Source organism: Labeo rohita, chromosome 24 (assembly GCF_022985175.1).
Source record: "Labeo rohita strain BAU-BD-2019 chromosome 24, IGBB_LRoh.1.0, whole genome shotgun sequence".
In the NCBI taxonomy this organism is placed as follows: Eukaryota; Metazoa; Chordata; class Actinopteri; order Cypriniformes; family Cyprinidae; genus Labeo; species Labeo rohita.
The window spans coordinates 27,611,221-27,635,365 of record NC_066892.1 but is presented as its reverse complement, the minus strand read 5'-3'; the positions used below and the strand labels follow the sequence as shown (position 1 = coordinate 27,635,365).

General features: G+C 37.0%; 2 protein-coding genes across 3 annotated transcripts in view; both read right to left on the bottom strand.

Moving 5' to 3' along the window:
* rreb1a (ras responsive element binding protein 1a) overlaps window positions 1-13,678 on the bottom strand; it is a 55,913-nt gene extending 42,235 nt beyond the window's left edge. For both annotated transcript variants that reach the window (XM_051097546.1, XM_051097547.1), the window contains exon 1: window positions 13,336-13,678. In XM_051097546.1, coding sequence (XP_050953503.1) covers window positions 13,336-13,375 — 40 coding nt within the window. In that variant the 5' untranslated portion in view covers window positions 13,376-13,678. The remainder of the gene's footprint in view (window positions 1-13,335) is intronic.
* A 6,785-nt stretch (window positions 13,679-20,463) lies between these two features.
* Window positions 20,464-22,562, bottom strand: ly86 (lymphocyte antigen 86). The gene is made up of 5 exons (XM_051097551.1): window positions 22,343-22,562; window positions 21,128-21,214; window positions 20,909-21,043; window positions 20,755-20,807; window positions 20,464-20,674 (listed from the first exon to the last, which is right to left on the bottom strand). Exons 1-5 carry the CDS (start codon window positions 22,491-22,493, stop codon window positions 20,576-20,578), a joined length of 525 nt encoding a protein of 174 aa, XP_050953508.1. The 5' UTR covers window positions 22,494-22,562; the 3' UTR covers window positions 20,464-20,575.
* Window positions 22,563-24,145: the final 1,583 nt, after the last annotated feature.

Sequence of the window (24,145 nt, the reverse complement as noted above, 5' to 3'; positions counted from 1 at the left end):
AAAAGAGGCCCACGATGCTGTGCACACACATCCTGAAATTGATCTGAGCGAATGTACCATTACTGCAAAGGGATTCCCTCGCAATTGCGCAAAACCACGTTCAAAGAGCAAAAACAAAAGTTGTGCAAACAAAGAAAATTTTAGTTGTACCAAGTCGGAACGATCTGATTCACTGTAAATGTGCTAACTGATCAGGTTTTGAGTCTGGCAAGCTGCCACAGTGGGTTCTCCATCATTTATTTGGAAGACTAAGAAAAGGAAAACCACTGGAGGGTGTTTGACAGAGAACTAGGCAGATATGCCTCTTACGGCATGCTATAATGGAGCTCTTTGTGAAGCCAAGAAGAATACAGCCTTCATCGAGCTGATGCTGAGAACATCTCTCTGTGGCTCATACGTGCACACATATGCAGTGACCACGCATGATTTGTGGCTGTCAAGACTGCTTTTTCTCCTCCCCTAAGAAAAAAGAAACTTGTTGGGTGAGAGAAAATCTAAGGCGAGATTTGTGAATGCTCTTACTGGACCCAGTTCTGACGGCGATATTATCGTCAGTCACTGTGCATTAACTCACTCAATCACTCTATCAATTCTACACCTCCCCTTCCCTCTGGCCCCCTTTTGGCTTCTGTTACAACGTTACACGGCCTAAACTCCAAAGCAAGGATGCAGGCTAAAGTACAAGGCCGAAACATCAGCCAACTGGTGCTGTGACGGCCGTCAGCCGCCCACTTTCATTGCTCCGCCCCCAAAAGCCAACCCATGTGACTCCCATCAGCCAATCGCACCCAGTGCTGCCAGCTGTTTGCTATTGCCGTTCGCCTGAGTGACAACCAGGCCGGCGGTTGCAGCAGGGGTCATCCATCACACTCCAGTGTGTGCTGACGCGCAGGGCTTCTCGGCTGTGCCGAAGCGACTCCCTAGCATCACATCACGTACGGCCCCCCCTCCCCTGTCTGAAATAAGAGTCACATTGTTTTTTTCCCTTTCGTACTGCTCCAGAGTTGCTGTGCAGGGCTCTCTCTACATAGGCGGCTGCCTGAGGACACGCTCCTACAAGGGAGCGATTCATCTAGAACGGGGGGGTGGAGGCGCTGGAACTTCATAGGAGAAATCGCAGGCCGAGTGCGTTAAAGTCACGATTCTTTCCCTAAATGTGGCAGCTTGGAGTTTAGCATCAGGTTGACCATCCTACAAAAGGCCGTAGAGCCAGTCTACAAAGAAAGAAGAACTTCAGAACTTCAGGCTAGAGGGTTCAATTCGTTTAGTGCATTTTGCTGTAATCACCAAATTTAATTGTGCATTGAAATACCTTAATTCTTACAAAGTACATCAGCTTCAAAAAAAAAAAAAACCTCAAAAGACACAATTTGGGAGTAAAGTACACAAAAATACAATGTTATCCACTAGACATTACATACACACTTGTATTGTCCTCTAAGTGTCAATTAGCTTGAAACCATGTTTAAATGACGAATCTGAATGACATCAGCCGGTACGAAATGAAAGAAAGTACACAAGCCCAGCAGCATTCAAAGAACGGGTGGTCATTACAGACCAATCTCTTTTGTAATTCCATGACATTCTGTAGAGGCGTTAGGGCACCAGCATTTCGGCTGCAGGGCCGCAAAGGCCTCATTTCCATCTCTATAGCCCCCTTAATGTTTGCCCACACATTGATAAAGAGGGTCCCATCAGATGTAAGGCGGCACCAGAGTGGGTACAGATTGGTGGGTGGGTGACAGCCCTCAACATTGTGAGGTCCTAAAAGGATAAAAGGGGTTAAAACACGCAGGAAGGGACAATTACAAGTTTCAAACAAAGGCGAGCAGGCTTAGCCAAACGGTCACATGACTCAACAATGGAAAAAAAGTTCTGGTTTCCTCCACTGATTTTGAGCTCTAAACACTTTTTTTCTCTTGGTGAGAGGTTCTTAGAGCACGACCTGATTAAGTATTTAATGTTTACCGCTAACAAAAGAGCCAGATTTGCAGAACTGACGAAAACCTTTCCTATCTGCTTTCCCCTGGCAAAGACTGAAACTATTTACTTCACTAGTTCTGATGAACAATTCCTTAAATGTAGCAAAATAGTTATCATAATTATGAGAACCTGAAAAAACATCCAGTATCCACTGTTTCCTGTTCAGCAGAGGTTTCACAGACTCACACACAGCCTTGTGGGATAGGCCATTTCCTTAGCAAGTCATGAAACACGCGGTTGAATCACAAACACAGACGTGTGGCTCGAAAAGGACCAATCATCCTGACATCATCGGTTGAGGAATTAAATGAAGTAACACCTGAAATCTGGAAACAAATCTACGCTAGTCTAAAAGCCAGAACAACACAAAAGTGCAACAATGTTGTCAGATTAGTAACTTTCTACAGGCAGAACAACACAAGTGCAACAAATGTTGCGAAATTTAAAAAAAAAGTCTTTTACAGACAGAACACAAAAGTGCAACAATGTTGCGAGATTTAAAAAGTCTTCTACAAACAAAACAACAAAAGTTCAACATTGTGAGATTAAAGGTCTTCTACAGACAGAACAACACACAAATGCAATAATGTTGCAAGATTAAAAAAAGTCTTCTACAGACAAAACAACACAAAAGTGCAAGAAATCTTGTGACATTAATAAAGTTTTCTACAGGCACTGTAGGATTGTCAATTTTCCTGTCAACTTTCTTTACGACTTATCAGCAGCCCACTGACCTTGTTCAAAGATTATGGCAGAATAAAATGAGCACAATCTAGGAGAAGACATTATAGGGACACTGCCCACTTTATGACTAGTTATGCAACACTGATTAAGACAAAACAGACACTTTGCACACCAAACACCAAGGGTGCAAGCAGGACTCTTCATTCAAATGAGGATGTTGCACATTTTTGAGCTTGATGTTCTGAAGGTTATGACCCTGCGGGAGTTTCAAACAATTTATAAAATTCCTAAACTCATCAATTTCAACTTGCACAACCACAAAATATAGACGAGTAGTAACCACAACCCAGAAGGATGAGCAAAGCAGCCATTTTGTCAGAATCCTGACGTGCATTTTGACTGTGCAAGTCTGTACTTTCATTCGGACTCTTGATCTGGTCCTTCCCATGAGGCATTCAACAGCCTGGTTATCTTCTTTGCTCTCTGATTAAGTTTATTATTGCCTCTGCTCTACTTTTTCCAAGCACTTGGTAACAAAGTTCACAAGTGGAGCCCTAACTCCCTGGTTAATGATAACACTCCTCGGACAGACAAGTTTTGTGGGATGCTCGGGATGGATGGAAACTAGATGAAGGAAGTAGATGTATCTGAATGGTTTTCTGATGACTAACTCTGATGAAAATGCTTTGAAATGTGGCAGCTACCACTCATTGACAGGCACAGGCAGGTCTACATTCAAACAAACAGTTGTTTTGAACCAGAAACCCAACCAGCCACTGTCAATATTTCAGCCTCACAGCAAAAGAAATTTAATTGAAAACAAACTGAAAATGTAGGACCACTAAGAACTGCAGAAAACTTAATGGTCCTAAAATGGGTTTTTGTTTCTTTTTTCTTTTTAAACATATTGTATTATTTTGGTCAGATTGTAACTTTTACATTCTTGATTCGTCTTCTTGGTTTAACACGTCTTCTAGGTGGGTCCCTCAGAAATATTCAAGCGTGTAGGCTTGCTGTGAAGTAGGTGTTGAAGGAGGGCAGCGTTTCTGTCTGCTCATTGTGTACACAGCCCCTGATGGGAAAGGCCAGGTTTCAGGAGAAGAAAGAGCCGTGCTCGCTGTCTTTTGTGGCGTCTCCTCAGGGGCGCGTCAGCAGAGCCTGCCCCATTGACTCCTTGTTTCCCATGGGAGCTAGATGGTGTACCATTAACCCCAGACCAGTGAGGCAGACACACCTTTACCTTTTCACCTGACCATTCAAATTCGCAGCCCAAAATTGGGCTTGAGCGCCCAGAATGGAGCCCAAGACCTCTCTAACCCAACCCCCTCCCACATCATCCTTCACCACGTCAGCCGGCTCCATCACAAAGACGCATTTATTTTGGAAACAGTAGCCAGCATATCAGCATCTCCTATCTTTTCTAATGCTGATGTCCCTAAACACAAGGAGCGTGGCGTGGTGTTGTTTCAAAATGGCCGAGCTGTCATCAAGGAGTGTTTTAGATCGGATTCTGGGAGATTCTTCTGAGTGGACCGGGTGTGGCTTTTAGGAAGAGTTCTTCAGCGTTGATGCTTGCTTAGTAACACTGACAAGCATCTTAGTCAGACTGTCCTGACTGGAAATGTCTGGTGGAAATGTCAGTTTCGAAGTCAAATGTGACTGTTTTGTCTAAACTTGCAGGTGCAAGACCAGTTTTATTAAAAGAAGTGTGAAACCGGAATGCTGGTGGAGCTTTAAAGCCGTGTTCGTCCTCCCTTCCTTGACTTCGCTTACTCCCCGTGTCTCCGCCTCCATCCCAAGGCCAGTCCGGTAATCTCATCCTCCTCCCATCCCCCTACACTCATAGCAGCTGTGCAAAGGGATGCTCTCAGGTGGAGGCCCATGTGTTTGCACAAGAGGTTGCAAGAAGGTGTGTGTCTGACTTCTTTACGAGTCTGAGGTTCAGCGGGACTAGGGGCATGCGCTCCAGTCTCTGTGGATACGAGGTGTGTCCTGTGTTTGCAGAACAAACAACAGTACCTTTTCAGCTCATGAGCGGAGACGGCAGGACATTTGTGTGCGTGTGGGGGTGTGGATGTGGATGGGTATGTGTATGTTTCGGGGTTTTGAAGAAGGGGGTGAACTGGAAGGTTGTGATGCACTTGAATTATCTGTTTCTTATCCATCACTGCATAAACAGCTACAGGGAAGCTTGACTACTTAAGTTCAACATGGAGGGACTTCAAATAAGAACAAGGGATGGACTGAAAACAAAGCACAACTTTCAACACATTTTCATGGCATTGCACTTTAGTGAAAGAAAGTGCAAAACTCACTGCTATGATTGTTATGAGATTGCTAGTAGTGATGCACTAAAATTCATTTTTTACTGAAACCAAAATTAAAGTTTTCATTTAGCCAACATACAAAAATAAAGTTTTGGTCAAAATGCATCTTCAGAGAAGCACTAATTAAACAGCACTGATTTTGGCCCTTCAAAACTATTTCAAACAAAACCAATTCTTCCAATTTTTCTTTTTGCTATTTCAGCCACAAAATTTGGGTGCATTTAGGTTATTGCCCATGTTACGGTCTGTTGATAATGCCTTATCTCATGCCACATGATTTAAACTAGGATTTTCCAAGTAAAAAAGATTTTTTAGTGTTGAATTTATAAAGTTAACATGTTAACTTAAAATATTGATTTTAATGTTTAACGCAAACACAAAAATGTCAATTCTGACATCACGCGTCACAGTGTCAGTGTTGCTGTAATTTCTGTATTCTTGCTTTTTTTTTTAAATAATAATTTAAAAAATACATATATTTTCAAGACAATATTTGTATAATTTACTTAAGTACAAAGGCAATATGTGACCCTGGACCACAAAACCAGTCATAAGGGTCAATTTTTTTTTAATTGAGATTTAAACATCATCTGAAAGCTGAATAAATAGGCTTTAGGATAGGACAATATCTGGCTGAGATACAACTATTTGAAAATCTGCAATCTGAGGGTGCAAAAAAAATCTAAAAACTTGAGAAAACCTTAAAGTTGTCCAAATGAAGGTTCTAGCAATGCATTTTACCAATCAAAAATTAAGTTTTGATATATTTACGGTAGGAAATTTACAAAATATCTTCATGATGTAACATGATCTTTACTTAATATCCTAATGAATTTTGGCATAAAAGAAAAATAATTTTGATCCATAAAATGTGCTACTTAAGACCAGTTTTGTGATCCAGGGTCACACATAAAAGCCAGTTATTAAATCTGGTAAACAATTTATTGTCTTAATGATAGTCACACTCAATATTCATCTTCCACAGTATAAAGAAGCAACACAAAGATGACACAATAAAGACCATAAACATATCTGCTCAACATGTGGTCGACATGTCATGTTTGCCGGGGCTGCATCCCAGGATTACATCTTTTCCCAGCATGCACTGCAGCCGCCAGGTAACATGTCATTAGGCCAGCTCATCCTTGCGGTCTATATTTGTTCTCCGTCAGGAGTCAAGGAGGCAGACCAGCTGAGCGGACGGGAGCAAACAGCCACCTCTTGGCTTTCGATTAGCGCCTGACATAAGAAGACCAGATTTGCGCTGTTTACACAAAGGCCTGTCTGCATGTCCTCAAACGTGGCAGATGCAAAACATGCAAGCGACAAAATACCCTTTTTGGAATACGAGGCGTCCCGACTCTCACTTAAGACGACGATTAGTGCAACTGTATCATTTGCGTGATCTCTCCCTCAACACGTAATCAGACAGAAACTGGTTGTGCGATGCTGTTGGCCTCTTTTTTTCTTTTTGCAACCACTCGCGTCTTGTCTGTTCCACCCTTTCTTTCCTCCCTCCCTCTTTTTCTCTCTCGGCCAGCTCCACTAAGCAACAAGTGCTGCCTGTGAGTACCACCCCTCCCCCTCGTCCCAGCCTCCAGAAGCTATCGCAAATCCTGCGAGCAACTGCCAGCTGACAAAACTGTTTAGTCAGCAAGAGAGAGGCAGGCAGGCAGGGAGGGAGCGAGCAAGCTTCAGGCTTGGGAGAGCAAACGAGAGCCGAGACAAAAAACGAGCCGTACATCAGTCCGCCTACACTTCAGATTTAGTTTAAACACTTATCTTGAGAAAACAAGAAGTGAGAGTTTAAAACAAAAAGTTTAAAAAAAACGGTGGCCGGTGGCGGTGTCAAAACCACCAGGAGGTCTATCCGTCGAGCTGTCTGAATCTCAGAGAGGGAAAACAGCCGTGCGACTAACTCGCTATTGTTCGAACACTTCCTTCATCTCTTTCCCCTCCACCTCAGAGAAGAGGCAAGTTTCACTTCCTGTCTTTCCTCTCATCTCCTCTTCTCAGCTTGCTAGAGCTCCATTTTTTTCCTTCCTTGCCCTGCCTCCCTCCTGTCCTCTCCTCCATTGTGACATTCTTTCACATCGGTGATAGCCGTTGGGTTAGACTTTGAACTCTTAGCAAATACCAACATTATTTGCTGGTTGGAGCGGCTCGGGGGAGAAGGTGATAAGACAGGACGCGGTAACAGGGCTTCAGAGGTGTTTGTGAGTCATCGTCAAAAGCAGAAAAGATGCATTCAATTTGACGGCCCATTAGCCTGATGACTGGTTAACATGGCAGATGATTGGGTCAGTGCTCTGATGAAAGGTTCTCAACAATTCTACAGCAATCACTCATTTTAATGGAACGTTTCAATACAATTTCAAATTAGACTTACAGAATACACTGTTATGCAGTTGCCAGAGTCAGTGTTGCCAAGTCCACTGTTTTCACATACAACTGGGCTACTTTCGCACTGTTTTTTAGTGTTTTTTAGTGTGCACATTGAAGCGAACCGCCCCACCTCCATCTCAAATGCAATTTTTTAACCAATTTTGATAGCCAGCTTCCCCCAGAGTACACTTGGGCTGTTTTTTTTATGCAGACCTTGCAACCCTGACCAGTGTTCCGTCTGTGCAAAACTCGACGGCTCAATGTTAGGGTGTTTGTTAGCCTGGTTTTAGTGTTTTAGTATGTTGTCCAAGTCTCTAGATATGACCAAAGTCCTTTCAAGGAAAGTCTGTTCACTCTGCGGCCATATTTGCAACGCCTCCGGGCAGCTCATACAAGGCCAAGTCCTATCTAAATGAACGGGGGAATCCTGAAAACTCAAAAACTCGCAATTAAATTACATATTTCAAATCAGCAAAAAAGTCTGAAATGAACAGCCCCACGAATGTTGTTTCTTATGCTCAAATAACATTTAAAAAGCTTATTATTCAGGCTAGACCAGCCAATGCCGATTTTGTTGTCAGTTTGATAAACCATTTGAAATGATAACATCTTTGTATGATTTAATGGAAAATACAAAGTACACAAGTTCAATATTTACATTTTTTGAACGGTTTTGATAAAAACAAAGATTTTATCCCAAAGCAACTTACAAGTGATTCATATGCTTGCCTTAGCAAGTCATTTATTAGGGCAATAAAGCATCAGAGTTATTCTGAACTACATATTGCATATTATAGTGCTTCAGCAGCTTCGCTGTTTCTCAACCAAACATGTTTTTCATGTTTTCACAGCCAAAGATAAATGCTGCCTGTGTGGGCCATGACAACAATCTCCTGCAATCACAGAGAGGATTGGCTGAATTTTTGAGGTTAAGCCTTCAGTTCCATATATGACACATCTAGACGGTTAACAATAATGAGCCACGGTGAGAAGGAGGCAGAGCAGCATTCATGAAATGTCTGCATTCTTCTTACTGCATTAACAAACAGTAGGCAGTGAGGGCTTCAACCAGGACAAACACAAATATAGCTGAGGCTAAAGTGTCAGCACCCAACACTATTCTAGTACGGACGTCCAGACAGAAGCATGCCTGTGTCACTCTGAAATAAACCACTCGTTTTAATAAAACACGGTTAATCTGTGTGCAAACAAAAATCAATAAACCCCTACGACAATCAAATCCACAACTCTGGATCTCTAGCTAACTGCTGTGATTCTTAAAAGAGTTTGTCAATTTGAATATCTAGTTGTTTTGTGTGATGCTAATTGAGTGTACTTATACAACAGCGTCCTAATATTTATGGATAAACACTATAAACTACAAATACACCTTAGGGTTCATTTTCCTCCATCTCTCAGTCCTGTACCCCCGCTGTGCTCCTGTCTCCGCTATATGCCTTACGGAGGGATGGAATATAATCTTATCTAAAAAAGGCAGGATAAATATAGCCTGTGAGCCAAAGGGCCAACCCATCATGCCCTAGGGCCAAAAGCATGGTCCTTCTCTCCATCAGGATAACACAGATTGCACATTTTCAAGGTCTCATTTAGAGCATTAGTAACCAATAAAACCACTAAGATGCGCAGGAAAACATCTTGAATAAATGGATGAAGAATGCATAACCAGGTACAGCTGCCTAACATTAGTAGCTATAAAAGGTATAACAAGATGTGATATTTCAAACGCAACTTATGCAATTGAATCTGGGATCAATTATTTACAAAGCATTCCAAGAAAGCTGGTCAATCGAAGACAGAAAAATCAAATGAAATGAAATGCAAATCTGAGAAGGTAATTGATGCAAAGCAGAGCTGTAAAGTGTTTATCATTTGGCAGCCACAACCGAGGCCTGCTGTGTGGGTATCTTGGGAATTACTATAATGAATTTAGATAGTGTCAATACCCAGGACACTCACTGAGACCTTAGGGAGGGTGATATACTTTTAATTAGCCATAGACAAAAAAAAAAATCCCATGAGGGACTGGACACCAGATTTCCAAGTGTTTGAGAATGCACGTAAAAAAAGCGTACTGTATGTAACATTTAAATGCATTTAAAAACACCAAATGCAAAAAATGTAAAGGATGCATGCACGGCTTTCTATTCACTGGGAACTAAAACAGAATCAGTTTAGCATCAATCTCCACTTCCTTTTAATTCTTTACATCCTGCATCTGAATACACTAGACTTTTAACAAAATATGAGTATTTGCACGACAGAATCTCTAAAACATGCCTTTAAAAATAAAGAACAAATATGAGAGCGAACTTTCCTATTAGCCTTAGCCAAAGAGGAAACAAACAAAACTACATGGAAACATCCTCTTTCTTTAGCCACAACATCATCAAGCTGATCCTTTAAGACTGGCTGCAAGGCCTTCGTATGGTCCTACTCATAACACGTCCGCTCTCTGCCAAACTTTGACATAACTGATTTGAGAGAGGAGCACAGAAAATGTGCGTACTGCTCCAGCTAAATACATCAGGTGGGGCTTTTATTTTAAGGGATCACATAAGATTTTATATTTAGAGATGGAGAGAGGCATGATGCCCGTGGAGTGATAGTGCATTGCTGCAGTTTGAGACTCTGCTCGTCTCCAGTGTTGAATTTCGTAATGGAATGTGAACTGCTCATCCGGATCCGTCCTCTCCTCACCGCCTTCAAAAAAAAAGGCAAGGGGAAACTTCTTTTGCCATGACCCCAAAACTAGTTTTGGTCATCTAATATGATTGGTTGAGCAATACTGGGACGTTGTATTATTTGCACCAGTCCACTGCAAACCAGAGTACGCAAGCGGTGTGCAGTAGAAGCGGAGCTTGGAATGGGTATTTTGAAAGTGCACAACGGAAAACCTGGAGCGAAGCTAGAAATGAGAGATTATAGAAATCTCTATTGCTCTGTGTCACTCACACTGGCTGTTCCAGACAGTCTTTTTGTTCGTGTGTTAAAACTGGATGCTTTGGATTAATTTTGGAACTATTCCTGGCTTCAAGTGCACTTGGGAAACTCGTTCCTCTGACTACTGTGTTTGTTATTACGACATATCACTAGATAGAAACATAACCTGGATGTAGTCTAAACAAAAAATAATTATATTGCAAATTCAAAAATGATAAAAATATTAATTTCTACCAACTTATCCAATGTGAAGAAATTGTGAAAGGTACATCATTTGCTTTCCGCTCACCGATCTCAATACAGATTAAAGATATATTATGTGATATTATCTATACATTTCTGCAACGCGTCAAATCAACACATACCTTCCAACATCACAACTTGGTAACTCGTGTATCATCTATAATGGAGTCTTCACTCTGTCGTTATGACAATTTCCAAATACAAACGAAGCATGCATATGTGACCCTGGAGCATAACACCAGTCTTAATTTGCATGGATATATTTGTAGCAATAGGCAAAAATACATTGCATGGGTCAAAATGATCATTTTTTCTTTTATCCCAAAAATCATTAGGATATTAAGTAAAGATCATGTTCCATTAAGATATTTTGTAAATTCCGTAACGTAAATATATCAAAACTTAATTTTTGATTATTAATGTGCATTGCTAAGAACTTATTTTTTTTGCACCCCCAGATTTCAAATAGTTGTATCTCGGCCAAATACTGTCCTATCATAAACAGTGATGGGAATAACGGCGTTATAAATAAACAGCATTATTTTTTCAGTAACAAATAATCAAACAAATTACTGTTTCCTACGTTACAACGCCATTACCATTACTGCCAATAAAATACGGCGTTACTATCATTTATTATAATATTATTATAATTTTATTTTTCAGTTAATCTGAATGGATGCGCAGCGTACCTGTATTTGACGAGCTGTAAACTCTAGTGTGAAGGCACACGACTAGCCGTCACTTTGTCTCACACACCCAAAGAAAGATACGGAGCGACAGAGTCTTATACCATGCAGAATTGACGCGCTACGTGTAAACGATATTCTTTGTTGTATTTTCCTCTCAAAACACCAGAGCTCCTTTGGAATACTTCAGCTTTTAAGAACTGCTTGTTTCTCCGGTAGCAGGCGGAACTAATGTGCAAACAGCAATCTCATTGGCTGGCGCTCACCTATTATCGTCCCTGTTTTGATTACAGCAAATCAGTTAGAGCGAACGCAGACAACGTGATTAATATTCATGAACCCAGCAGCTCATTAAACCTTAGTGTGTTTTTGTAATGTAATTAATTTAATTAAAATTTCATTCAACATATTTAATATTGGGGTCATCCAAGTTATTTAATATATTTAATTTTTTTTTTTTTTTAAAAAGCAACACAATAGTTACTTTCCCTGGTAATTAGTTACTTTTATAATGATGTAACTCAGTTACTAACTCAGTTACTATTTGTGAGAAGTAACTAGTAACTATAACTAATTACTTTTCAAAGTAACATTCCCAACACTGCCCACAACAACATTAAAATAGTGTAGATTAGTGTAAAATGTTTTATATTTATTTTATAGTTATATTAAATGAGATTTTTTTTTAAGTAACGCAATAGTTACTTTGCCTGGTAATTAGTTACTTTTATAATGATGTAACTCAGTTACTATTTGTGAGAAGTAACTATCAATTATAACTAATTACTTTTTTAAAGGTAGGTGCCCAACACTGATCATAAACCATACATCAATGGAAAGCTTATTTATTCAGCTTTCAGCTGATGTATGAATTTAATTAAAAAAAATTTACCCTTATGACTGACTGGTTCAGGGTAACACACGGTTATTGACAGAATACACATATGCACAAACTACCCAATTTGTGTAAAACTTAAGTTACTTGATATTAACTGAGCATGCATAACTCACAAATGTTGTTGTTGTAGAATTGTATCTATGGGTCCCAGAGGCCTTGTGCCAACCCTTGCTTAAATCCTACTAAGTAAGATACGTTTGACAGGAAAAAGCATCCTAAAACCACACAGACACCGTGTTGGAGGATGCACAAAATGTGTCGAGTGAATTTGCCACGTTTACCTTCGGCTCTCCTGAAGTTTCTGCCTCACCGAGGAGGGGCGGAAAAGAGACGAACACAAATGCCTAGCAACCATTATCTAACCGGCGCTAGCTCTGCTGCCGTCTCCCGAGAGACCGACTCATCCATTCCTTCAGTTCACAACGACGAACTTTTAAATAAAACTGTACAGAAACACTTATAAACAACATATAAAACACCTAGCGTGTTAACGTTGATGCTGCGCATCTTAACCAGCCCCAAACCAGCGTTTAAAAAAGTGACAGAATCACAAAACGCTTTCGACGATAAAAACCAACCGACTTTTCTTGACTCAAATTACCTCAGCAACTACCTGAACTGTTTCGCGATCAAAAATAGGCCGTGCGTAAAGAGATAAACAAACTTTGTGACGCAACAGGTTGCTGTCGAACTAGGCTAAACGATCAAAAAAGCGTACAAAACAAACTTTAAACATCAAAAACGACCGTTTTCGATAGTCAATAGCGATCGAAGCGTGGCAGGAGCAACTCGAGCCGAGGTGATGCTCCGCACGACAGCAGCGCGTTAGCTTAACGCTAGCTAACAGCAGCAGACTTTGAACCCCATCACCGCATGAAACAACTGCCATACAGCTTTAAAAAGTTGGTGAAGATAACCACAAAGTTGCTAGCACATAAACACGCCGATGTCTTAAATAAACGCTGTTGTTTGGAGCAGGTTTGGGCATCAGGTCTCTCCTCGCCGCGCAACGAGGAAGCTGAAGTTGGAAAAAAAGTGTCCTCTTACTCCGCATTAACTTTCCCACTGACTCCAACGCGAAGATACGCTACAAAACATCATATAAACACACGAAAGCAAAACGACAGGCCCACGAGAGAGTGTTTAGGACAGCCGAGTTACTTACGTTTGACTTTGTTGGGGTTGGGTTGCTTTCGCCGAGACATGATGATGATGGTGATGATGAGCTGAGGAGAGAGAGAAAGAAAAAAAAAACAGAAAGAAGCTGCAAAAGTTGTTCCGGAGAAGAATCAAAATGGCGTTTGTAAAAGATGTGCAAAGTTCGACAACTTTGCGTTTGAGTTCCCCACTCTCCCAAATTCCCCCCACGCCGAGATGCTTTAGGGAGGAGAGAGGAAAACGCTTATTTCGTTTTCCTCCCACTGCGTCTCTCTCTCTCCTCTAAAGCTGATAAGTAAGGCGGAGTATCACGTGTTGCTCCTGCTCTAGTCTCCAAGGGGACGTGTGTTACTGAAGCTGCAGCCACACACAAGCATCCCACACACAGAAGTTAGCCTGCTCTTTAAAAACAACAATGAAAACACATAAAAGCGCATCTTATCTGTGTCAACATTATGTCAAGTGGCTAGGAAGGCATAAAAAAGTTCTTTTTTAAAAAAGTAACTAACAAAGAAAGAACAATGGGATGTAAAATGTAATTAAAAAGTTTAAAAAATAGAAATAAATGTAAATAATAATAGCAGTACATTGTAAAAAACAATTTGTTGAGTCAACTTAAAATAATTTGTAACCTGGCTGCCTTAAAATTTAAAAAAAGTTTATTCAACTTCAATGTTAAATTATACTAAGTGACAACTTAGATATTTGAGTTGAATCAACTTAAAGTTTTAAGTTCAGTCAACTCAAAAAAGTTTATTCAACCTGAAACCTTAAATTATACTAAGTGAAAAGGCAGCTGGGTTACTTACCCATCTGTTAAGTTTAGCAAACACAAATATCTAAGTTGTTACTTAGTACAACTTAACATTTCAAGTTGAGTAAACTTACTTTAGTTGACTGAACTTAAAATTTTAAGGCAGCAGGGTAACAAATTATTTTAAGCTGACTCAACAAATTGTGTTTTTTATTTTTTTACAGTGTAGTAGTAAATCTAGGCAAACCCTCTGTATTAACATTACCCCATATGGTTAGGAAACATCAATAATTAAAATAAATAATGATATTAGGATAAGTAAATTAAATGCAAATGATTTATTATTATTATTCAAATCAATATATAAAAATAACATTATATTCTATAAATCGGAGAAAAATATGAAATAATATCTATAATACTAAATTATAAATAAAAAACATATTAACAATATAAATGACTATTATTGTAATTATTAAATAAAAGTAAAAACAATTATAGTAGTAAATCTAGTCAAATTATCTGTATTACCATTATTAATATTATTTATTATTTTTGTTGTTGCTATTAATATAAAATTAAAATAATCTTTAGCAAACAAATTAAATTTAAAAATATATAGAATACAAATTATTATTATTAGATGTACTTGTTGATATTTTATATTTTAGTGTTTTATTGGCACTGCGAAATGTAAACAAAAAGAGACAAAATACACAAACAGTGACAGAAAATAAAAAACACCTTTATAGAACTAAAATTAGTGATGAAGGTGCACAGAAATGTAAAAAATGTTAAGATCATTACGTATAATTTTATGGTTTTATGGCATGCAGTTAACTGTAGATGACGAAAGAAATATTGCACGATGATTGAATTGTGCAGGGTTTTATCATCTGTAAGGTTTTGTCTGTTGTCAGTGGTTAAAGCTGCAAATTCCTTGTGGTGCTGATAGCAGGATATTAGACCCTCCCCGTCCACCCCTGCCCTTCCTCCAGCTCAGGCTGATTAGACTGGCCAAACCTGCCCCCGCTACACCCGCAGCCAAGCATCTTTCCATTGTGATACTGGATATTATAATTGACTGACTACTGAGAACTTTATCATTCTGTAATTCTAATCAATTACTACACAAAACTCCAGCTGTGTTTACAGCTCACATTAAACAAAAAATACAGTCTGGCATTTCCATAGTGGCTTTTTTCATCCAGTTTTCCAGAATGTGTCCGTTAGGGAGGTTCGAGGAGTCACTGTATGGGTCAATGAATAACTTGTTTAAGCGGTTTATCATTTCCTCCAGAAGCCTACAAGGCTGTTGAGTGCTCAAGCCATGCATATTTGCAGACCACCTTCAAAAAAACTGTTAATTAGTAAATTAAAGTGATGGTTCGTTTCTTTCATTGTTATATAAACTGCGATAACGGGTTTAAAGCACATTCTGAAAGGCCAGTGCACACTATACACAAAGTAAGGCAAGATGCAGTGAGACCTCCATCTCCAAACTAGCCGAAACTTGAGAGTGATGTTATTTATTGACCGTTACCTAGGCTTCCAAATGCAACCCTGTTGCTAGGGAACAACCTTTCACAGCAACAAAAGGTTTCCTTTATCCTCTGTGAACGAGCCTGAAAGAATACCTCAGCAGCGCGGTCTGAGGACACCGACTCTGAGCCATCCCACACTGCACTGCAGGCCGCTCCATCACAACACACCACATGAAACACTACATTAGCTGTCGCTAAATTGAAATGATGCTTTTCCACAATTTAAACACGTGACCTCTTAATGATAATGAATACTGGAAACAACACACTGAAGTTCTCATGCGAACAAAACATGCGTGCTTAAAAAGAAGTTTGCACATGGATTTAGAGGAGTAACTGTCTAAATGTGGCAAAACCAGTATACCTCTATTATAAAACTGACCAGTTTAAGGCAGTTTTCAAATAAGCACATGCTAATGCATTGAATAGGTTGCATTTGTCGGTTCCAGCAGACTCTTCTCTAGCTTCTTCAAAGATACGGGTGGTTGGAGAAGAAGTGAAAAAACAGGTTTCCCATGGTGATGGATGATTCTTGGCTAACTGTCGTTTGTCCTGCTGATCCCTTTATGTTGCTGTGTTTGGTTACTGAGAGCCTGAGGAATTAATTCAGTTTATTAATAAATAACATTAATGGTGTACTGAGGATATATGTTCATGTTTGTGCATTTATCGGCCATGGAAACAGCCGTGGTTCTTCCTTATTGCAAAATAGAAAAAAATAACATGCTTTAACTGTCCTTTACAAAGTTGTTGATCCTGTTAATATAGCAAACTATATTATACTTACTAAACATATGCTTACCAAAATTTTATTTCTGAAATGTTCCCTAAACGTTCAAAACATCTATTTCTTAGATGTTTTAAGAACTTTTTTTCTTATATGAACGTCAATGAAACATTCCATTTTCTAAATGATGAGAATGTTACTTTTGAATGTTCTTTGAACATTCCGAAACAAGTAACATTTAAAAACAAAAACATTAGATGAACAACATCCAAGTAAAACTATAAATATTTTTGCGATAACATTTTGAGGACATTATTAAAAACCAGACTGTGAATTGACGTTCTGTTCATTTTATTGGCAGAACATTTGTTTATAACTTGTCAGAACGTTCAAAAAGCATTTCATGTTGGATGGCTAGTGTCTTAAATGGCTCAAAACTTATTTTTGAGCTTTCTAAAGTTGTCTGATAATGCTAGCTTTGACCACATATGAAAAAAGCCTTACACTGTATTATGAATCATCAAGCATAGAATGAACTAAATGAATTTCCCAAAATGTTCTACATTTACGTTTTCATTTTCTCAGAAAGTGAACTGTTTACTGTGTAAAACACTGAAGTAACCATGTGATGTATAGCTCACGATTATGCAATACTTTCCTGGGGGTTTTGCGATGGAATTTTAGTCTGTATGAAGTGAAATGATTAAATGTATTTGAAAAAAGGAAGGAGGCAGATGTAATCTCTGAGGACGTGAGAAGACACTACAGACACTTCAACCAGATCTGCCTGTTGAATTTTTCATGTGTACATTAGGACTGTATGTCTCTAGATTATCAGGTCTCATCACTCCAACTGAATGGAAGGTATGTGATGAATGTGTGTGTTGTCATTATGAATGGACAAAGACTGTAGTTTGTGTTGTTTGCAATTAAAAATGGTGTCTAATATCTTGTGCAATTGAAACAAGACTTTACTTTTCACTTCTTCATTCGGTAGGCCTTTACATTAACTTTGTTTCTATACATTTCTGTGACAAAATCTAATAAGGGTTTTTTTTTTTTTTTAATAGGACATCAATTCGTTCCATTGCAGCTGTTTGATTCTCAGAAGGTGTGAGAGGATGGGAGTGAAACAGCGGAACATGGCGCACAGCGGACTGATCAGAAGAGTTAATGGCGCCATCTATTGGTGACAGCCAGGATTGCGCTGTGTTACATTCACACTCCAAGAATACTTCAGTGTCTGAAGCAGTGTTATTTTAGTATCATTGACATGCTGTTATATTATTATCAATACTATTATTAATATTTTTAATTAAAATCAAATCCTGGACCACAAAACCAGTCATAAGTACTGGTATATTTGTAGCAATAGCCAACAGTACATTGTATGGGTTAAAATGATCGATTTTTGTTTTATGTCAAAAATCATTAGGATATTAAGTAAAGATCATATTCCATGAAGATATCCTACTGTAAATAAATCAAAACTTAATTTGTGATTAGTAATATGCATAAGAACTTCATTTGGACAACTTTAAAGGTGATTTTCTCAGTATTTTCTTTTTTTTTGCACCCCCCTTAGATTCTCAAATAGCTGTACTTCAGACAAATATTATCCTATCCTCACCACCCATACATCAATGGAATGTTTATTTATTCAGCTTTCAGATGATGTATACATCTCAATTTAATAAAAATTACCCTTATGACTGGTTTTGTGGTCCCGGATCATTTTATTTTCACATTTTTTTGTTTTCATTTGTTGAAATTAGTAACATTAGTAATTTTGTGGTGTGTTTTTGTCATTTTTTTTAGTTGTAGTAGTTTTTGCCATTTTATATATTCTAGTTTATATACTTCTATATTATATGTATTTAGTTGTATTTTAGTACATCAAGATAAAACTAAATTAAAATCATGAATGTTGACAACAAGCTGATTTTTTGTTTTTGTTTTTGTTTTTGTTTTATATAAAGAGATAATTCATCCAAAAATGAATATATCTTTTAGTCACCCTCAAGTTATTCCAAACCTGTATGAATTTCTTTCTTTTGATATTTTGAAGAATATTCAAAATTTGACAGCAGCCATTGGCTTTCATAGAATGGGGAACAAAAAGTACCATGAAAGCCAGCAACTGTTTGGTTGCCAAATATCTTCTTTTGTGCTCAACATAAGAAAAGAAACTCAACTTATACAGGTTTGGAACAACTTGAGGGTGAGTAAATGATGACAGGATTTTTGGGTGAATTTTTGGGTGAACTGTCCCTTTAAATAATTTATTTTATTTTTAGTTTCAGTTTCACAGTTAAATAATAACCCAGATGTAAAGTCTTGACAAAAATGACCCTTAAACTGTTGATGTTTGTAAATAATGTGCATTAAAAAACCCCAAAAACAAACAAACGGTAAAGCGCTACTGATGACAAAGACTTAAACCTGTTTACGAATATTTAGTTATTGTTTTAGATTTATTTCATACTGTTACCCATGCTGCTCAAGTTTAACGTTTTAACTATATTTATATATAAGTGACTATAAATCTTTCTCAGCCAATATGTGAGTTTGGGCCGTATACATACATCGCACAATCTGTCTCCAGGTTCTGTTATTTTTCTGGAAAGTCCGAAAAGTGTTAGTTTAAATTATTGTGCATTGTGTTTAACAGTATTCTGTGATGGAAATCTTTAACATTTGTGGAATAGAATGACTGATTGTTTTGTCGTGCTATGGTATATTTATAGCTAGCATTTTAGATATTCTAAAAAAAAAGTAAAAATAAATGATTATTTATTATTATTACTTTTACAATTTTTCAACTTGATTGAAAATAAAATATAATAAATATGTGGTATGTGATATTTACCTTGATGTTTTATTCACAGATCACACAGAGCCCTTAAAGGGACATGGTGATAGAAAATAAATTGTGATAGGAAAAATATAGAATATCTACGCAAGATGTTTAAAAAGAAGTCTCTTCTGCTCACCAAGCCTGCATTTATTTGATCCAAACTACAGCAAAAACAGTCAAATTGTGAAATATTTGTACTATTTAAAATAACTGCTTTCTATTTGAATATATTTTAAAACGTAATTCATTCCTGTGATTTCAAAGCTGAATTTACTGAATTACTCCAGTTAAATGATCCTTCAGAAATCATTGTAATATTCTGATTTGCTGCTCAAAAAACTTTAATTATTACTATTATTATGTTGAAAACAGTTGAGTAGTTTTGTTTAAGTTTCTCTGATAATCAGAAAGTTCAGAAAACAGCATTTATCTGAAATAGAAATCTTTTGTAACATTATAAATGTCTTTATCATCACTTCTGATCAAGTTAAAGCATCTTTGCTAAATAAACATATACATTTCTATAAAAAATAAATAAAAAATCATACTGATTCCAAGCTTTTGAATGGTGTATACTGTTACAAAAGCTTTTTATTTCCGATAAATGTTGATAATAATTAATATTTATATAATAAATATAATATATAATAATAAATATTTACTGAGCAGCCAATCTGAAGGATCATGTGACACTGAAGACTGGAGTAATGATGCTGAAAATGTAGCTTTTATCACAGGAATAAATTACATTTTAAAATATATTCAAATAAAAAACAGTTGTTTTAAATAGTAAAATTATCATTATATTACTGCTTTTGTTGTATTTTGGATCAAATAAATGCAGACTTGGTGAGTAGAAAGGATTTTTTTTTTTTTAAATATTATTATTTCCTATTTGCGTTTTTGGAGAAGTTTTTTGGAGAAATGCAACAATTATGTGAAAGAACACAAATGTACTTTCCCTCCTATCTCATGTTTTTGTTGCCTTCACCTACATATTCTGTAGTTTTCACAATCATTTTGGGGGAAAATGTTTTTATTTGTGGCAAAACTGGAACTGTGGAATTTTTTTTTCAAATGCTGAAATAATTTTCCCAAAAAATAGTTACAATTAAATTTAAAAAATATTTTTTTCTCACTTCCTTTTTTGGATAATCATGGTTTTCAACATGTAAAAATCTGTTCTTTTTCTTTTCTTTTATTTTTATGGTCCCAATAAAAATCTGGGACCAGGCCAAAAAACAAAAACATTCACTCAGTACAGTTCCTACAACTGAAGAAACACAGTCTCTCAAATGCAGTAGAAAAACATCAAGTTCAACACTATGTAATATAATAACATAACGTAGTACATGTTACAGGTCCTCAGGTCTTAAAGGATCCACGAAAGCTGAGAGTTGCATTCACACAGGCAATCAGGAAGCCATCTTGATTTGTTGCATGTAGTTTAAAATCAAAATTGGCCTGTGAAAAAACACACGTCAAACATATGGATCAACAGTGATTCAAAGTCTAGATTTTTAAATGGAATAAACAAACCAGACCTTGAGAGGGATATCTATTTTTGACCTAAAAGATGACTCAACGGTGATGATTTCTGGAGAAATCAAAATGTAACATGTCATTCTCGATAATGGCATATTGCAATCTATTTATTATTAAAAATGTCAAAGGTAAGGAACAAATTTCTATGCTCACCTCCTCTCCTGCTTCCACAAAACTTAAAACGAGGGAAATGAGGAAGACAGAGGGGCTCGCCCTGCTTCAAGAGAGGATTACTTTGACCACGCAGCCACAGCTCATATGATGAATAAAGCTCACTGATGGGCTGCCCTGCGGAAAACACACGCTTACTGCCTGACGGCTTCATGTCATTCATCGGAAATGTGTTATTAATATGCAAAGATGAAAACTCACTCAGAATCAAGGCCAATCTGATTTTTATAGGATCGGTCAATCTCTCAGGGCAAGGCAGGAAAGTGAAACCTACATCCTGTAAGGGGTCTGATGACATCAAAACAATTCACTGTATGTTTTAGATATAATAATTCTTTTATATAAAGAATTATATAAGAGATAATTCACCCAAAAATGAATATATCATTTAGTCACCCTCAAGCTATTCCAAACCTGTATGAATTTCTTTCTTCTGATGAACGCAAAAGAAGATATTTTGAAGAATGTTGATACCCTAACAGTTGACGGCAGCCATTGGCTTTCATAGTATGGAGGACAAAAAGTTCCATGGAAGCCAGCAACTGTTTGGTTGCCAAATATCGAAACTCAACTCATACAGGTTTGGAACAACTTGAGGGTGAGTAAATGATGACAGGATTTTTGGGTGGACTATCTCTTTAAATCATTTATTTTATTTTTAATTTCAGTTTCACAGTTAACTAATAACCCAGCTGTGAAGTCCTGACAAAAATTACCCTTAAGCGGTTGATATTTGTAAACATATGCATTTAAAAACAAACAAACAAACAGTAAAGCGCTTCTGATGACAAAGATTTAAAACCTGTTTTAGCTATTGTTTTAGATTTAATATTACTATACTGCTCAACTTAACTGTTTAACGTTTTAACTATAGAAGAATGAAAACAAAAAAGATAAAACAACACAAAAGCAGAAAACATATATATATACACTACTGTTCAAAAGCTTGGGGTCAGTAAGGGAAAAGGAAGTATTTTCTGCTCACCAAGGCTGCATTTATTTAATCAAAATCATAGCAAAAACTATAATACTGTGAAATGTTATTCCAATTTAAAATAGCTGTTTTCTATGTGAATGTTAAAATGTAATTTATTCCTGTGATCAAAGCTGAATTTTCAGCATCATTACTCCAGTGTTCAGTGTCACATGATCCTTCAGAAGTCAGAAACATTTCTGATTATTATCGATTTTGTAAACAGTTGTAAAAAAAATATTTTTTCAGGATTCTTTGATGAATAGAAATTTATTTTATCAGTATTTATTTAAAATAGAAATCTTTTGTAACATTTCAAATGTCTTTACTATCACTTTAACTGATTTGATGCATCCACAATGAATAAAAGTATTAATTTCTAAAAATATATATCGTACTGACCCCAAACTGTTGAACAGCAGTGTATGTCACACTGATCTCACCGCAGCTCCTGTAGGTCACCGTGATTCTTTCAGTGTCACAGACTGTGTGAACCGGCCACTGAGGATGCTGAGAGTAAACCCAATTCATCTGAACCACAATCAGAATCAGAACCAGAACCAACCACATATTGTCACACAGTCGTATCTTCATAGCTTTTCAGGTTGCTTTAAGACTTTAGACTTTAGAGTCTGACTGACTTCTCGTGAAGTTTAGGTGAAATACGTGGAACAGGACAACTTAACTTCTCATTTAGGTCAAACGCCTTATATAATGTCAGCGCGTCACAAGTTTCACTTCCCTGTACCTTCATGTCAATACAGCTTTATTGACATGCCCTTCAGCCACTTCCTAATGTCCAACAGAAAAATATTTATGTAAATTACATTTGTAATAGCACCTAATTTATTACACTATTGTAAGAACAACATCTTATACACCCCAACTTCTAGTTTGATGCCTCATGTAATAGGGTTTAACATTTCATTCAAAAAGCATCACAATTAAATCATTCATCTAAAAATTTCCTACTTCTGGTTTTTATTCCGTACTTTCTGTAATGAGTTTCAGTTTCTAAATTTCAAGTTTCATTTTTAAATTTTTATTATGCTAGTCTATTTGTTTTAACTCACAATCTTAATTGTGATTTTAAAAAAAAAAAAAAAAAAATGAAATTAACTCTTGAGAAATAATTAAGAGGTAGAAAAGCAAATTCACCAGCAAAATTCAAATTCTTCTTCTTTATTATGTACAGCATTGTTGAGCACCATTTATGTTGGTAGTATCAGTATAACTTTTTGGACTTTTATTTCTAGGAATCAATAGAGGATGAGAAGAAAAAGAGGAAACTTGATTTGGAAAAGTCACAAGCCAGGTTTGAACATTATATGGCAAAACAATTAACATTAACATTCATCATCTCCCATAACTATTAAGGTTTGATCTGCTAAACGGCCACTTTTTGTCAAGCTTCTGAAAATAAAGATATCTAGAGTTTATTAAAGGTATAGGCCTACATCTGATACAAATTGATACAAATAACTTTTTCATTATTATAAACAATATTTGCTCGCTTAAATTGATTTCTAGATTATTTTTCTCTAACCACATCAAATATATGTGTAAAAAACTCAATAAATTAAATTAAAAAAGTAAGACACTATACTATTAACAATCAAATGAAATCAGGAAAATCCCTCTTGCCGCAAAAGTCTGTATTTAGACAAAAACAGGTATTGTTTTGGTTTTAGTACAACTTTGATGAAAGGTTTTGATCCACTTCAAATGTTGACCACTATTTTATGATATTCCCAAAAACCAGCACTCTTTCTTGTGTGATGTTGCTTAGCCTGTAAAATATATTATAAAAACAAAAACTCATTCAGAGGCATTTTGACCCCATATTTTGACTTTTGGAGGCATTTTTGACCTAAACCCCCAGTAATTGCTGAGCCTGCATTTGATTCATCCCTGATCATTGGCTTTGCTTGCAACAGGAACAGGACTACACTTATTGGAGGAACTTTGATGTAATACAAATAAAGATTTTTTTTTTAACCAGAAAAAAATACCAACGAAGGCTACTTACCATACAGAGTAAAGATTACATTAGATTTAGTAAGTCAATACATAAACAGTATGGGTACACTACAATACACTAAACAATCTAGCTTTTGGAACTATATTAAATAACAAATTTTGAGGAAAATATTGATGCTAAACCATATGATTCTTGAAGGTGATTCTCAAGCAATGTTGCCGTCAACGGGCAGCCAGGTGAGGCACAGGGCCTATGACCGATCTGA

Excerpts from the sequence above, each read along its gene's own strand:
- ly86 (XM_051097551.1), bottom strand. The coding sequence starts at position 22,493 with ATGAAGATACGACTGTGTGACAATATGTGGTTGGTTCTGGTTCTGATT. Across the intron at positions 21,215-22,342 it reads GGTGACCTACAGGAGCTGCG|ACCCCTTACAGGATGTAGGT; the intron begins GTGAGATCAGTG and ends TGATGTCATCAG. Across the intron at positions 20,675-20,754 it reads AAATAGATATCCCTCTCAAG|GCCAATTTTGATTTTAAACT; the intron begins GTCTGGTTTGTT and ends GTTTTTTCACAG.